Raw genomic sequence first — 16,709 nt, forward strand, 5'->3', positions numbered from 1 at the left:
CTTGTTGGAACAGCGTGTGCAGCGACGACACTACTGCTTGGAGACCTGGACGGCCCCCGAGCCTCCGGTTCCACCTCCCCCGTTCAAAGGGGGGATGGAGGGAAACTTAAAAATGTTTTTCTTTATGGGAGAATACTTTGAATTTGACCACATGCAGTGGTTGTAATATACCTGTTAAACTTGCAAAAAAAAAAAACAAACTAAAACTATAGAAGTCGGACGTGCTCCGAAACGCCGCCGCCGACGACAACGACAAAGAAAGCCGAGGAGAACGTCTGTCACGATATCGTAAATGTGTTTTTACGTACGGTTGTGCAGTTTTTCTGTTTTGTTACACATTGAAGAACTTGATTGCTCGACGTGGACTCGTTCCCCCCCCGTCGAGTCGTGACCCGCTCGTCTGACGGTGCACTGTGCTTCCAACACTAACTTAACACGTCACCAAACCGTTATTGTCCAACATGTATTTATGGAAGACCATGAAATCAATGTAATTTAATCTATTTTACTATATTTATAAAATATTGTATGTATATATATATATGTATATATATCTATTGAGTTCAACTGTATATACGCTTTGTTTTATTTCAGCTTTTTCTTTTTTTTTTTTTACAACAATGCATTGGAGCTGTTGAACAAAACTGATAAAAACCCCAAGCTGGTGAATTTGTGAAACCGAATTGACTCCGAGCTTCAACTGGAGCTTCAACTGTTCATCTCGTCTTCGTTAAAACTGACTGATTTGTCCTGCTGTGTCGACTCTGTGAAAGCCGTGTTACATGTGGAAGCCACTGATTGAGTGGCAGCAGTCTTTTTTTATTTCCTTTCTTCGCCCCCCCTCCTTGGACACGAACCTGGATCTGCTAAATGTTCTTTACGTACCCTCTTGGTCCGAGCGTACGTCAGCCATCTCTTGACTTCAGGAGCAAAGAGGGCTTTGTCCACCAGTGTTACACTCTTGTTTCAATGAAACACTATGTAAATAATGTCCAATTAAAATCAAAGATAAATCTATGCTGTGGCCTCTTGGTGTTCTTTGTGTCCTGCGTCAGCTTGTTTGTCTGAGAAGAGTTTATGAATGTGGTTTATGAGGACACTGTTTGTCTCTGTAATGTTTGTAGAGCTGTGAGAGATAAAAACAGACCTGCAAGATCCTTTTTGTTTAACCAGAAACAGTTACGGTATCGTGCTGCTCAAATGCACCAGACTCCATTGACAAAAACAGTGATTTTACACCACTAGAGCACAGGAGCTGCTGGTCTTCCGCCACCTCCATCAGTTAGTTTGTTTGTGTTATTGTGCGTTAAACAGATATTGTGTCGGATACAAACCATCCCGTTAACACACCGAAGTCACACAGTGACACAAACAATCTTGCTGATCAAGGAAGCGACAGACCAGCAACCCCCATGTAAAATTACTGGTTTTGTCAATGGAGGTTTCTTCATGTTAAAGTTTTTCCATTGCCATCGTTTCCTGGTTCCTGCTCACGAGGGGATTCTTGAATCTTACGTCTTGTGATAATTCTTGTTATGAATTCTATTAGTAAAGTTTGTTTGATTTAAAATATGTAAAACAAAAGTTATCCTTCAGTAGCTAGAAGCAGAATTTGTATTTAAACTTGGAATAAAACACAAAAATAACAAATATTTCCCATTAATTAATTAATTAATTACCGTCTTGATGATATTTCTTCCTGATCACATTTAAAATGCTTTAACGATGAAATAGTGTTTTTTTTTTTTTAGCAAACAGGAACCTTTAAGAATTACAGCCAACCTAAACAGAGACTAAGATTATAAATTATAACAAACTTAAGCATTTAACTGTAAGTGATGTGATGCTGTGATTGTGTTCAATATAATATAAAACACATCATCTTGTCCTTTTTCTTCAAATGTATGAGACAAATATGATGCAGCTCCTCTGAGCCTGCCACAAATAGAGGCACCGTTTGTAATCCTGGGGTTAAAAATACTCCCAGAGTGCAGATTACCAGTGAATCTCATCGATCCTGACTGCAGAGCGGATTTAAGACGAAGCCTTTTCCTCTGAAATGAACATTTTCCTCTGGACGATGCTGCCTCCTGGTGGCTGAAGAAGGTGACTTCATTCCTAATCTGCACACAGGTGAGTTAAATATTTACACAGCTGTGATCAGATGGATTATCAACTGGATTATCAGCCTGATATAACACACAGTGTACTTTTACTGTGGAGGTCAACTACTCTCTGCTCTCTTCTTCTTCTTCTGTAACTGTTCTTTAAATCTTTAAACAGCTGACAGAACTTTCTCTCCACCAGGTCGCTCATGTAGTCGATCTGGAGCTTTTGACTATATTGCATGATCCTCATCCAGAGGTTTACTTCTCTGTGTTGGGAGTTTCTGTCCGAACATTTTTAATGACTTCTTCTCCACATCAAAATTAAACTTAAAAAGCTTAAAAATACATTCTTGGACGCCAAAACAAAAATCTCCATGAATAATAATAATAATAATCTCTAAATAATAAATTTAGATCTTATAATTCCTGTTAATTTGGCTCCATTGGACTCCCAAACTCTCACATTAGCTTTGTTGGGCAGGAGAAACGACACCTTTATCAAGGGGCCTTTTTTCAAATACTAATTTTATTATTTACATCTTATTTTCTTACTGACGTGACAAAAATGTCTTCAGTGCAAAAAATCCCTAACAAAGATTCAGCCACTTTCAGCCTACCTGAGGTCTAACAAACCAGATTAACTCGTGTGACCTGTAATCTTCACTGTGAACAGTCCGGTCTGTGACGCACGGCCACGAAGGACAGCGGATATCGGTCGAAAGCAGAAGCCGAGCAACTTCCCCGTTTTGGTTCAGTTAAAAGCTGTAAAAAAAAACAAAAACAAACAAAAACAAAAACACGACCTGCTCGGCTGCAAACAGCCGGAGACATTTTCCACCTCTCAAGAGGTGGTGGAGACCAAAAACGGAGCTAAAAAGAGAGAGAATATTGGACTTAAATTCAGCAGGTGGCTCCAAATGAACAACGATGTTCCTCCATAGCTGCAGGACGTATAAATAAGAGACTGTTTGGTGAATTATCCACCACGTCAACGCTGCATTTACCGATTATTGGGCGACCAAAACAAACAAATCTGTCACTACAGGTGTTTTTTTTTTGGAGGGTTTTCTCCTGACATCTGGGAGATCTTTCTTTAAAACCACTCACGTCATAAAAGAAGTGGATGTCGCCACCATTGACGTCACCCATTGGGAGTTTGGCTTTATGAGCGTCACCATCTTGACCTCCTCTGATTGGTTAGCGAGCAGGAAGCCCCGCCCTAAAGCCCCTCCCCTCCTCTTCCAGGTGTATCTTCCTCTAAATGGGGCCATAATTTACTAAACGAACATCCTGCTGTGCTGAAGAAGACTGTAAACTAGAGACTGATAAATCATTGTCCTCATAGACGTCCATCCAATCAGACAGCCAGCCACTGCTTCAAAAAACAAACAAAACAAAAAAACAGGTGATTTCTGGGAAGTGGTAGTTTGCAGAAACACCACAGCGACAAAGACGGAGACAGAGATGAAACGCCTCCATGTTTAAAATCCAAAATGGGAGGCGCTTCCTTCCTCTGACAAACACACAGCAGATCAGGAAGCAGCTAATTTATTTCACTACTCTCTGGATACTTTGCAACGTTCATGTTCACCCATTGACATTTATTACACATTCAGGCAGGGGGGTGGCATTGATCGTGACCCGCCCCACTCCTCCTCCTCCTCCTCCTCCTCCTCCTCCTCCTCCTCCGTTGGGACCTTGTGCCTCACGTTACACACTCGCTGCTGATTGGACGTCCCCATCCTCAACCAATCAGGGCCCTGATTACAATCACGCTCATCAGTTTCCAGCCCGTCGGGGGGCCACAGAGATTAATAAAGGCAATGCACCGTTTTTCTTAAACTAGGATTTCATCGGAAATATCATACAATATTTTAAAAAAAGAACATTGACAATATTCAGTTAATAAGCTATGCCGTCAGGATGCCGACCCCCCCAGGAGAGGCTCTCCACTACATGAACTGTCCACCGAGCGTTGCATCTTTAGTATCGACCCCCTTTCCCTCCCTCCCCCCCCAAAAAAGCCCCGACACTACCCTGCGCTCCTTACAGTAGTTCCCAAGTCACATGATCTATGCAAAATAAAGGGCTCTTGCATTACAATTTCTGATTGGGTAATTCTTTTTCTAACAAAATATGAAAATCTATAGAAAAAAATCTTCATCATTCAATAAAAGGTAGAGATATCAAAACAGAAAAACGCCGGCTCTCCGTTGTCTTTCAGTTTGGAGGCCAGATTCCAGCTAGAGGAAATTGCACTTGAGCAGCTGAATGGGTCTGTGAAGGCATCGCCACGCCAGCGGCAGGGTGGGGTTTCATTTCTTGCGGGCGTGCTTGTATTTGTCCACGTAGGCCTTCACCAGGTTGGCCACCTTACTGGAGTTCACCTCCCCACTCTTGCTGTGACACACCTGAGGGGGAAAAACACACACAGACGAGTCAAACATTTAGACAAATACGATTATGAAGCAGTCAAAGATTGCTCCAATATTTCCCCTCAGACCTGCTGTTCGAATCCACCAGACTCCATTGACAAAAACAGTGATTTTACACCACTAGAGCACAGGAGCTGCTGGTCTACCGCCGCCTCCATCAGTTAGTTTGTTTGTGTTATTGTGCGTTAAACGGATATTGTGTCGGATACAAACCATCCCGTTAACACACCGAAGTCACACAATGACACAAACAAACTTGCTGATCAAGGAAGCAACAGACCAGCAACTCCCATGTAAAATTACTAGTTTTGTCAATGGAGGTTTCTTCACGTTAGAGGGAGAGTTTTTCTTTGCCATTGGCGTTTGCCAATAACCAGTTAAGAACAACAATTAATCAGTTTAATGCTCAAATATTCATTACTTATAGCAGAAATTTGAATTAAGTTTGGATTAAAGTAGCTAAGGAGGCGTCCTTCCAGGCACCAGTAAAAATTATATACATCAAAACAAGACGACAGGAAACTATTAGATAATTTAACGGATATTTGAATATTCCAGCTCTAATCTACGGCAAACATTAGCTGCCAACTGGTCACTAAACGCCTCTCAAAACAGAAAATAAATAAAATAAATAAATGTAACTGCAGCAGCACCCCGTCAGGGTTTGGATTTCTCTCCACATTAAAGCAGAATCATACAAGAGCGTAAGTGTGAGGACGAGATTAAAGTAAAGTCTGAAGGAAGTAAAAGTCTACAAGTTTACCTTCTCCACCGCTTTCCGGACAATCTCCTTGTACTCCTCCTTGCTGATCTCCTTCCTTTGGTAAAAGGGTTTGATGGCTGTCTTCACTTCGTTTATCGCTTTCTCTTGGATCTGTTGTTTCTGAAGCACAAAGAGGAAAGTGGATGAAAACCAAACAACAGAAACAAACGGGACGCAGACGCCGAGCGGTCTGCGGCGGAGCAGCAGGTTACCTTTTCCTTCTTGGAGCTGTCGGCCTGAGCCTTGCTGTGCTGGCCAGGCTGAGTGGTGGAGGATGGCAGCACGTGGCTGGGCGCCAGCTGGCCCTGGGTCGCCACGGCAACACCAGCTTTGGTCGGGGTGGGAAGAAGTGCGGGTTTCCCGTAGCCCACCACCGTGCTCGCCATCTAGGGCAGACCGGGGGGGGGGGAAAGGATTGTGGGACGGCTGCTACGTTTGCAGGTCATTTGTGTGTGTGTCAGTTCACCGGTCATTACCTGAGTCATGTGGCCGTCAGGATGAACTGCCGCCGTCTGGCTGCCTTGCTGCATGGGTGGAGGCGGCGGGGGAGGGGGCGGGAGGCCCTGAGCGCCGACGGCGGGGACCTGAAGCAGCGGCACGGCGGGGTGCAGGTGCACGGGGACCTGAGGAGGCATGGCGTACGGCGCGGCGGGCTGCAGGCTGACCGGCAGCGCTCCTCGCTGGCCCTGCATGGGGTAGTGATGTTGAAGAACGCCGAGCTGAGGAGGAATCACGTTCATCACGGGCACCGGGGCGTTACCCGGCACTGCCGGCGGAGGAGGCTCGCTTTTGGTGGCGTCTGCAGAACAAGAAAAACAATAAGAAGAACTTGTAAATTAAAGCTAAATGTATTTTGGTTGATTTAAAGTCCTGTGATGACGGCGTTACTGACCGACACGATAAATAACTTCTTAAAATCTCTTTTTTTAAACAGATGCCTGTTTTGTGCCTGTTCAGTCGAGCTTCTGCCGCCAACAGCAGCATTAAGATTAATCTAATTAACGATAATCCCAAAACACTGTGACTACTTCAGAGGCACTTTGGGCTGATTTGTTCTCACAGTAGCAGAAGTTGTAAATTAATAAATGCACAGAGGAGGTGAGGAGGGTTCTGACCTGCCGCCGCCGCCGCCGTTGCCGGCTGCTCCTCCTCTTGTCGGTTCCAGCCTCCTGGTCCTCCCCTCTCCCTCTTGGAGTAATAATCCTGAACGTCTGCGGGCAGCGTCCTCCTGACCGCCCAGCTGGAGGCCGATGACCATCCTGAGCGGTCGACCATACAGTCCCCCGAGTCCGACTCTTTCCTCCGCCCGCCGCCCCGGTTTTCGTTGAAGCGGCTGTACGCGTCGTTCCCTGAATTGTTGCCTGTACCTGAGAAGTTGTTTCTGGGCCAGCGGTTGTCGGACGTTTCCTCCTGCTGGCTGTAGAAGCTGCGGTTGCCGCCGCCGCCTCGCCCTGCGCCCCGGCCACGTTCAAATCCTCCACGGCCCCCGCGGCCCCGGGACTCCCCTCTGCTTCCGCCGCTGTTGCCTTCCCAGCGCGAACCGCCGCTGAAGCCCGAGTCCCGGTTCCTGCCGTCGGTTTCACCGCGAGTCTTTTCTGTGACCCAGTCGGGATTGTCCGACCAGCCCTGGCGATCGGGGGAACTTTCAGCAGGAACACCGTTTTCAAAGCGCCCAGCGCCTCCGTGATACCTCCGTCCCTCCCCGCCAGAGCCGCTGCCCTGCCCGGACCTCCAGCCGCCCTTACGCTCCTTCCTCTGCGGAGACCGCTCGCCAGAAGCCGACCGCGCGGGGCTGGGTCCTCGTCTGTAGGATCTTGTTCTGGATCGTGATCTAGAGCGAGACCGGGATCTGGATCTGGATCTAGAGCGACTCCTGGATCGCCGCCGCCTCCTCTCACGACTTCGCTCCCTCCTAGAATAGTCCCTGTCGCCGTCTCGGTCCCGGTCCCTGTCTCTTTCTCTGCTGCGAGCTCGGGACGAGCGGCTAGAGGGCGGGCTGCCGTCACGCTCTCTGGACCGCGAGCGCGAACGCCTGGACGATTCTCGCTTGGATTCCCTCTTCGGCGACCAGGTGGAGGTCGGGGAGTGGAAGCGAGAGCGCCGCTGCCTGCCATTCTTCCTCTCTGGGCTGCGCTCTCTCTCCCGTTGGTCTTTGCCGCCGTCGTCCTTGGTGACGGGCCCCGTGTCGGCAGGGCGCTCTGCAGCTGGAGGGGCCGCGCTCTCCTTCAGCAGCTCGCCGGTGGGATCGTTAGCGTGCTCGCTGGCGGGCGAACTGCAGTCCATGGGGACGACTTTAGTGTCGTCCTTGGATGGACTGTCAGCCCTGGGCCCCTCGTCTGAGCTGTCAACTCCTGAAGGCTCTTCGGATCCCAGCGTTTTTGCATCGGCGCCCTCAGAAGCGTTGGATTCTGGGACGGCAAAATCATCGTCCAGCTGCTCAGCAGACGGGGAGGCCGGTTGTGGAGAATTCTCGTGTGATTCAACCTTCGCTTCCTTCGATTGAAATTCTTCGTTGTTAAATTCTTCCGACTCGGCACAAATGTCCATGTCGTCGTCCTGCTCGTCGCGGCGAGGAGACGGCACGCTCTGCGGAGGAGTGTTGTGGGAGTCAGACGGTGACGGCGAAGACCTTCTGTCCGAGTCCTTCTCTCCGGAGGGGACGGGGCTGACCGGCTCTTCCTCCTCTTCCTCTTCTTCTTCCCTCTGGTCCCCCTCAGAGGCTGAACCGGGGCTGTTAGGAGCCGCGTCTGAGGGGCAGGACGGGTCGTCGCCGCCCTCGTCTGGTTTCTGTTCTTCTTCGTTAGTCTGCTCCTCAGTCTCCTCGCTGTCCTGCCCCGCATCGTTACTCAGAGCTTCAGCTCCTCCTCTCTCGTCAGCAGAGTTGAAACCGTCCTGGTCTTCATCGAGGCTCCCGTCAGCGTCGGACTGCTGCTGCTGCTCCGAGTTGTTCAAATCCTGCTCCTCATCAGCTCTGACTTCCTCCTCTTCCTCCTTGACGTCCTCCTCCTCTTCCTCCTCCTCCTCACTCGCTGCCGGGCTGCTGGCGACTTCTGGGGATTGTTTTTTTCTCGCCGTGGCTTTCCTTTTCCCGCTGGCCTTTCGGTTTGTTACCTGCTTCCCCTTCCTCTTGGCCGGCGCCTGAGAGGCCCGGCCCGGCCTGGCGGGCTGACCCGTAGACGAGTCCGAGTCCGACGAGCTGGACTGCGGCGGCGGTGACGGTTCGGGCGCCGGAGCCTCTTCCTGGGTTTTACTGTTGCGTCCGGATCGCCTGGCCGGTCGGGACTCGGCCTCTTTGGTGGGAGCTTTGGAGGTTGAAGCTCGACCGCCTCTCTTCTCTCCTCCTTTGGGACATGTGATGGCGCAGACGACGCCCTGAAACACTGCGGGGGAGAAACGACGTGAGCGAAACCCAACAATCTTAACTTATACCTGATTTACAGATCAATACCTTTATCTTCTGTGTTCGACAGAAAGGTAGCGCCTGCACACCGGCTCCATGCCAGTTTATGTTCACATCCAAGACACGTTTGACAGTTTGACGTAGGAATTTTAATAATTAACAGCTAAAATATTGTTTATATAAAGTATAAACACAATAATGTAAATGAATTAATAAAGTAATAAAGTGTTAATTGGTTCGTTTTGCAATAACGGCGGCTGCTCGCTGTCTGTGATCACGCTTATTACACAGCTTCTTACTGAAGAAATCAATAATTTACCATAAAATTCTGTCTTAAAAATTGTTTTATTGATACAAAGGTTATTTTACTGCTCCTGCCATCAGTGCTGCGTCCACAGGAACGGCCTCTGATACAGAAATAACAGACTAAAACATCAGGGAATAACATCATACCTCCAGTAGACTAAAGCCACAGAGCAAAAACAGAGCTGTGACTTTAAATACAACAACGATAAACGTCCCGCATGTGGAAACATAAACCTCTTCTCATGGAAAAAACCAAAACATTTTCTGTATTATCTTATTAATTCTTTAACGGGTCTTTAACATATTTTAATCTTGTCGGTCGGCTATCACTCAGAAAAAAATATCTTAAATTAGGGTTTTTCTAAATGTGAGAGAAAACTGATCAGAAATAAACATTTGAGGCATGAAGGAAGTGTGCAGGCGCCACCCTCTCTTTCACTGACAAGAATATAATTATGTATAATTTATAGTACACATACTATAAATATAAATGTAAATGTTTAGCTGCCAACAGAACTAACACTGATTATTTATTATTTATGGTTTAGGAAAAGCATAATTTATACCGAACTCCACATTTAAAAACAGAAAGTCTACAAAAGATTTGTATTCTGGGTAATAAATCTGTAATCTTGTTTATTTATTTATTTAGAACCAAAATCACAACAAAAAGCCGTCAGACTCACCAAAATGGCCGGCGCCCGACAGTGAACTGGGGGTGAAGGGAGACGAGTAGAGTCCAAATGGAAACGGGTTGTGGTTCCAACCAGAGGGATGAAAATCCTGCCTGTTAAACCAACGACATGAAAAACACAAAGATCATCATTAAACATCCCCAACGAGCCCTGAGTGTGCCGCTACTGGTCGGTGAGGATCTGGTCACCTCGAGGTGCCGCTGGCGGGGATGGAGGCGGCAGGAGAAAGCCACGGACAGTCCTGCGTCTGGGGTTTGCACTGTTTGAGCCCGGCGTGACACCGTACGTCCTCCGCCATCCACACAGGCTCTGAACTGCAGGAGGAGGAACACAAGACGACACAAGATTAATTTAATTCTACGGCTAAAGTTTGAGTCCCTCGTCCCTCCTGAACAAGATGCAGCAGATTTAAATTAAAGGTCCCACATTCTGCTCGTCGTCAGGCTCACACTTGTATTTGGAGCCGGCACCAACGAGGAAGAAACAACGGCAGACAGCGGTCGGCCTGCTGAGGGGCTGGAGGAGGTCACATGACCAGCAGATCCACTTATGACATCAGAAAGGGAGCAAAGACTAAACAGCGTGTTTTCACACATTTACTGAAAAGGTAGCAGGTGGAACTAGTTTTAACTTTTTTTAAAATGACCCACTGCTCTCTGTAAACTCTCTGATTCTCTGTGACGAGGTAAAAGCCGAGCAAAGAGTGAGACAGAGTTTTTTTAGGGCGCTAAATAGTCTTAGATTCACCTGTCTGTGTAGCAGGGACGTGCGTTTCAAGCAAAAATAATGTTCGATATTTATTTAACGAGACTGCTGAAACACTTATTTGTGGCAGAATTACATATTTGAGTTAGTTTGGATTAAAGCATTGAATTGATTTGATTTGATCGCTGTCCTCTACATCCTCCCTCCACCCGGACCAAGAGACCGAGAGAGAGCCAGTCAGATCTGAGCTAAGCTAACGCAGCTAGCACCTCAGGCTGCTACTAGCTAAAGCCGGGTAGCGATCTGGATCAATCTGCTGCTCCTGACGGGAGAACTACGAGGCGCCGGTACAAACTGAGGGAAATATAAGTTTTAAAACAAGACGATAAACATCGAAAACACTATTCGATGTTTTTATGATCAACAAATACTCAAAAATTTGTTGTTATTGATCGGCAGAATTCCCAAATATGAAGAATCCTTTATATAGAAGAGACTGTGGATATTTTCCTTGTTCTCTTGTTGTTGCAAACTACTAAAGAACCCGTAAAAGTGGCGTCACCACGAGAGAAAAGCATCACTACAGATGATCCTCACACCAGAGCATCAAATGTCAGACTTTTAACATAATAATGAATCATCTAAAGTGAGACTTACACGTCCTGAGTGGACGCCGTCGTCAGGGAGACGCAGGGAGACGGCGACCAAGTGCAGCAGTCTGTTCCTCTCACCTGCAAACACACAAAAAAACAAAACACTTTACGCCTCCATTACAACCAAACACCGAAAAACAGGTGAACAAGAGGTGGAAACGTACCTTTTTCCTGCTCAGGGAGGAGGGGTCGTCGTCGTTACCTGGAAAAGACGTTTACAGACAGTGAGACGCCGGCTGACAAAAATACGAGCAGCTCGTGCGTAAATAAGCGAGATGAGCGCGCGTACATTTCCTCACAAGTCCTTTTGTTTTGCCGTCTGCCGTCCTCTCCACCTTCTGCCGCCTCGATCTTCTTGCAGGTTTATTCCTTAAAAAGAAAACAAACACCGACACTGTTGCAGAAGTACTGATGCACCACGTTCCCCTCATCACGCAGAATTAATAAGACCTCCGACACTCACTTGAGACAGACTTTTTGTTCGGGGTTTCTACAGCAGCAGCTCTCAGCTTCAGGTGGAGTCGCTCGTTTCCTCACAGGAACCTTTAAAAACAACAGTGACAGAAGCCCGTTTTTGATTTTGGTGAGAAAATGTACAAAAGTTTGGCGACAAAAAAAAGGTCAGACGGCGCTTTGAGTGTTTTACTGACAGCTAACGCGGCTGCTACAAACTTTAACTGCAAGCCGGCATCAAAACCACATTTTCAGGTACGTTTTAAGCTTTTTTAAAAGTGCAAACCTGTCAGCTAAAGATATTGTTTCTGTCTACAACCAGCCTGCAGACACATCCGCTTTATATTTTCAGCTAAACTTCAACAACTTCACGGCTTCACAGCAGACTGACCTGCACACAGCTGAGATTCCCGTCCCATCTGTAAACATTGGTGAAAGGTCTCCGGTCCACCGGGCAGGAAGGAGCCATCTGCAACTTCAGGGTGAATTCAACAAAACAGCATTAAGACTCTCTCAAAAAAAATAAAACAGAGGCACACGGCTTAAAGTGTATTTTCAAACATGAGCTTCACTTTTATATTATTTGGGTTTGAAATGACTCGTAGGTACAAAAACCTGCTGCCAGATGTTGAGAACAACAAACAAGCTACAATGGCTGCAGTTTAATCCTCAATTACGCCAGATCAAAGGTCATCCTCTTAAAGAGCCTGTTTGATCCACTGACAGGCTCAGAGTGTTATTCTAAGTGTGTGACAGCATCATGGAAAGGATCCCTACAGAGAGAGACCTGGAAGATCCTTTTGGTTTAACCACAAACAGCCGTTATATCGCTCTCTGCACACACACCAGACTACATTCATAAAAACAGGGATTTTACACAAGACCTGCTGTTCCATTGTTCTTCATCAGTTAGTTTATTTGTGTTATTGGTGTTTCAAATGGTTAGTTAGGATCCAACACAATGTTTGTCTAACATGCAATAACACAGATAAACTAAAAGATCGAAGCAGCAGTTGACCAGCAGCTCCTGTGCTCTGCGAGGTAAAATCACTGTTTTTGTCAATGGAGTCTGGTGTGCCTGAATAGCGTGATACAACAAGTGTTTGTGGTTAAACCAAAAGGATCTTCCAGGTCTCTCTCTGGGGATCCTTTCTGTAATGTTGTTGTGCATAAGGTTTTTGTACCTACCCGTCATTTAGACACCAAAATATGCAACAACAAGGCCTAAAAAAGTTTATCTTCTTAATACTGAACAGACTTTTACACTCTGAAACACTACATTTCAACAATGTTTCATCAGTAAAGACCTAAAAGAGCCTCCCACATTGATTTCATCCTAAAACAGAAACTTCAGACGATCACACCTGATTAGTTTCTACTTTTTAACCCAACATTGTTCCAACACCTGAACACAACCTCCCAACAGCGTTAGCGTAAACCACGTGAACATTGAGCGTCACCTCGGCCCACGTGAGGAGGCATCTGAGGCAGAAGACGTGGCAGCAGCTGTCGGGCATGGCCAGCTCGCCTCCAGCCAGGACGCCCAGGCAGATAGGACACTTCTCCGCCTCCTCGCCGTCCGCCCCGTCAGGCGGGCCCTGGCCGCCTAAACACACACAGGGGCGAGGACACACACATTAGCATATAGCAATTAGCATTATGCTACAAAATCCCTGGAGCTACGTCACATTGCATCGTCTTCATCAAATAAAGTACAGTAATGTAAAGTGGTGTGTGTGTGTGTGTGTGTGTGTGTGTGTGAGGTCTCACCGCTTCCAGCTCCGGTCATGTCCGCCCTGGGCTGTCCTGCTCACCGCTGCAGCACACAAGAGACGGAGAAGGAAAGCTCGTTATCACTGCGGCACGGCGCCAAAGAAGACACCGTAAAAAGTCGGGTCTGTCACCATCACAGCTACTTACTAAGAAGTTTTGGATCCAATTAGGAGTAGGGTAACATGTGTGATGTGATATTTCTCTGCGGTTTTGTATCGGCGGTGTTTCTGTCCATGATAATCCTAAAAACAAAACTCTGCCACTGACATGCACTTTAATTTCTGAGTCACAAAATTAAATCTACTGCTGAGAAAACTGAATTAGCTTGTGTCTGAAAGGTGCTATATAAAGACATTTGCATGTTAAAGTGCTTCACAGGGACATAAAACACATTAAATTGCATGTAAAAGATAATAAAAGCACAAGAACATAAAAAGTTGAAGCTTAAGCTAAAAGCTTGTGGATAATATAGTTATTATTGTACAGCCACAGTGAACACTGATGTTTTAAGGCCTGATTTAAACGTGCTGACAGTTTTAGCAGAGTTCAGGTGTTCAGGAAGCTTCTTCCACAGGTGGGAGCGCTGAGCAGACCTGCAGCAGGTGAGCTCAGGGGTCTGGACGCCTCGGACCTGAGAAGTAAGTCAGTTATATATATTTATTGGCCACTTATTGTAAGCAAGTAACAGGATTTTAAAGCCAGTGGAGGGATTTAAGAACCGGTGTGATGTGCTCCATTCTGGACACGCTGCAGTTTTCTAATTGATTTTTTAATTAAGACCCGTGAAGACACTAATGCAATAATCCAGCCTGCAGAAGTTAGACGTGTGAATACGTTTTTCTGTAATACCAAGTAATAATATAGTCCTGGTTCAGTCGGAGTCATTTCAGTCGCCTGTTTGGGGAAATCAGTTTTTCACCACAGCGACGACTGACGACAGCAGGTGGAACCGTTTCCAGCCGCCGGCTGTTCGTCGAACTCATTCGAGTCGTCATCACGCGAATGTGAACATCACTGGCACGAGGAAATAAACAGAAGGGGTGTGAACGCAGCTTATCGCCACCAAATCAGATGGGCCGAACAAAAACAAAACAGGCGGCGACTCACAGCTCCTGTACGCAGTTTCCTCCCATCAACAAGCTGCAGAACAGCCACAGGAGATACTTTCTGAGTGCTGCACCTTAATGGATATTTAATTTATGACAAATTTACTGCTGAATGAATCTGTTTCATTAGCAGGCTGCAGTCTGGTTGACAAACTTATTTAAAAACAGAAAGAGCCACAGTTTAATTTTAGAAAGGCACATTTATTGTTTGAGTTTCTTTTGTCCACGCTGTGACAAAAACACATCCAACTGGTATCTTCATGTGCCGTTACACCGCTATTATATGTTATATGTGACGGGCTAATCAGTCGGTTTCTGTTGTTGTGGGGATTATTCATAGATTACACAGATATTCAGACAACCAGGTCACATTATTTCAGTCGGATTCTCTCTGATGCCTTCAAGCCGACGTTAAAAAGGAGCCCTTAATATGAACTAATCAATAATCTGTGTCCTTTATCCCCTTCTGCCTTTAATTATGCTGCTGAACAGCACTTTATTATTATTTACTGCTTATTATTGTTGCTCTTATCTGCATACTTTAGTGTATTTTTATTGGAACGTGTCCCTCCGACTGGCCAATGTCCTTAATGTGCTTTCCTTGATTTAATTATTGCTCGTCTGTTATATAAGGATGTGTGAGGGAGTGCTAGAATAAAGAAAGTGTGAATCTGTAGATTAACAAACACAGGCAGCATAAAATCATCACAACACACACATTTAACAGACATAATGTTGAACTGTTGTTGGCTGAAGTCCTGATTTTAAACTTGTGATTACGCTGCTTTAACTCTGGAGGTGAAAATGAAATATTTTCCCATTTCTGAAGCCAAAACACACACACACACACACACACACACACACACACACCAGGTGTGTCTTGTGTTGTTCAGGCTTTTATTTATTTTATTTTCTAAGTCATGTTGATCAAACCTCCAGTAGGCCACAGGACCTCTGCAGCTGACTGACAGCAGCTTTAAAGCCTCTGGTAGCGGATCCACTGCACAGCCTGGCTCTCACTAAGACCATCTAAATGTGTGTCAGAGTGTTACCTGTCCAGCAGAGTCACACCTGGGCCTTTAACCCTTCATTTGGAACACAAACCAAGCCAAACACGGGCCACTACTCACTAGCTTGGTGCGCTAACTGTCACAACAGCTTACATTTAACACTTTAGCCTGGACCCTGAACGCCTCACGGTAACTCGCACTAAATGGGGCTTGACTGCTGTTGCTAATTTAGCTAAATACCCGTTGAGTTGGCAGGCAGATGCTGCTGTTTTGAGCCCACACGGCCTGGTTACCGGACACACACACAGTTAGCACCAACTTGGTCAACCAGTGCCAACACGACGGCGGTTGTTGTTGCTGCTGCTTAGCCCGGCAGCCATTGCTAGCTAAAAACACGGCTACCGAGCAGCTAGCTGCTTGTTGTTAGCACCGCGGTAAACACGGCTAAAATAGTGCGTTAATATTAGCCACGGTGGTTGCACTGAAGGTCACAAGTTAGCTGCAAGCTAGCTAGCTGGCAGCAGGAGAATTTAGCCTGAAGCTAACTAGCCGCTTCAAACAACAGCACCTGCTTACGTCGCTGTTAGCTTGCTAGCGGTTAGCTTGAGCTAGCTAGCGGCGAGTGTCGCAACTCACCTTTTAAGTGCTGCTCAGGCTGGTTAGCGCCTAGTCGACTGGTCTGAGCGTCCAAACTCCCGCTACGAGGCGCCGATGGGTCGCACAACAGTGTAGTTTTTGGCTAAACCTGGAGCGCAGCTTTCAGAAAGTCTCAGCCACATGTCTCGCCTCCTGGCTGGGAGTTGCTGCCGCTGGCGCCCCCTGCCGGAACCGCCGAGCACTGCAGGGCAGAGAGGATTTATCCCCCCCTTCCCTCCCTCCCTGGGGGGCTTTTACACCACTAACAGGGTGCAACAGGTGGCAAAAACTGCCTTCAGCTTCCTCTTTGTGCAACCACACACTCATATATAGCTCATGTAAATACACACACACTCATTTATATAAATATAAATGCACTCATCCACTCTTTGAAGATGGTGAGAAACCTGAATAAATGAGAGGAGACGCTTCTGCAGAGCTGCACTTCATGTTACAGTTAAGTTAACATCAAGTCGTGCACTGTGGCGTGCATAAAAATACTCAGCAGGCCTCTTTAAATCTGATTTAGGGTCCGAGAGGCTGCCTGAGCTCAAACAGGGACGTGTGCTTCAGTAAACAGGGTCAGAAAATGTGGTTGGCAGACATTTGATGCAAGCACACGTCAGATAAGTGTGAGCTCCACACACTTTAACACACCTGGCAAGG

The 16,709-nt window shown here is 46.6% G+C and overlaps 1 protein-coding gene across 3 annotated transcripts; it reads right to left on the reverse strand.

Annotated features, from left to right (window-relative positions):
- Positions 1-4,230: 4,230 nt before the first annotated feature.
- Positions 4,231-16,214, reverse strand: scaf11 (SR-related CTD-associated factor 11). 3 transcript variants are annotated; one of them, XM_070853499.1, is made up of 15 exons: positions 16,044-16,214; positions 13,289-13,334; positions 12,979-13,124; positions 11,910-11,993; positions 11,529-11,608; positions 11,355-11,434; positions 11,230-11,267; positions 11,070-11,143; positions 9,896-10,021; positions 9,699-9,799; positions 6,422-8,686; positions 5,783-6,105; positions 5,519-5,692; positions 5,307-5,426; positions 4,231-4,519 (listed from the first exon to the last, which is right to left on the reverse strand). In XM_070853499.1, exons 2-15 carry the CDS (start codon positions 13,305-13,307, stop codon positions 4,424-4,426), a joined length of 3,726 nt encoding a protein of 1,241 aa, XP_070709600.1. In that variant the 5' UTR covers positions 13,308-13,334; positions 16,044-16,214; the 3' UTR covers positions 4,231-4,423. The 3 variants fall into 3 exon arrangements, with proteins under 3 accessions (XP_070709600.1, XP_070709601.1, XP_070709602.1); XM_070853500.1 differs by lacking the exon at positions 16,044-16,214 and adding an exon at positions 13,439-13,526; XM_070853501.1 differs by lacking the exon at positions 5,519-5,692.
- Between the last annotated feature and the right edge of the window lie 495 nt (positions 16,215-16,709).

This window comes from Pempheris klunzingeri, chromosome 22 (assembly GCF_042242105.1).
Source record: "Pempheris klunzingeri isolate RE-2024b chromosome 22, fPemKlu1.hap1, whole genome shotgun sequence".
Lineage (NCBI taxonomy): Eukaryota > Metazoa > Chordata > Actinopteri > Acropomatiformes > Pempheridae > Pempheris > Pempheris klunzingeri.

What these genes read in the sequence shown, in the direction of transcription:
- scaf11 (XM_070853499.1), bottom strand. An exon ending in ACGGCGTCCACTCAGGACGT is followed by an intron (nt 10,022 to 11,069) that starts GTAAGTCTCACT and finishes CTCCTCCTGCAG; the next exon opens with TTCAGAGCCTGTGTGGATGG. An exon ending in CTGACGGCCACATGACTCAG is followed by an intron (nt 5,693 to 5,782) that starts GTAATGACCGGT and finishes GGTCTGCCCTAG; the next exon opens with ATGGCGAGCACGGTGGTGGG.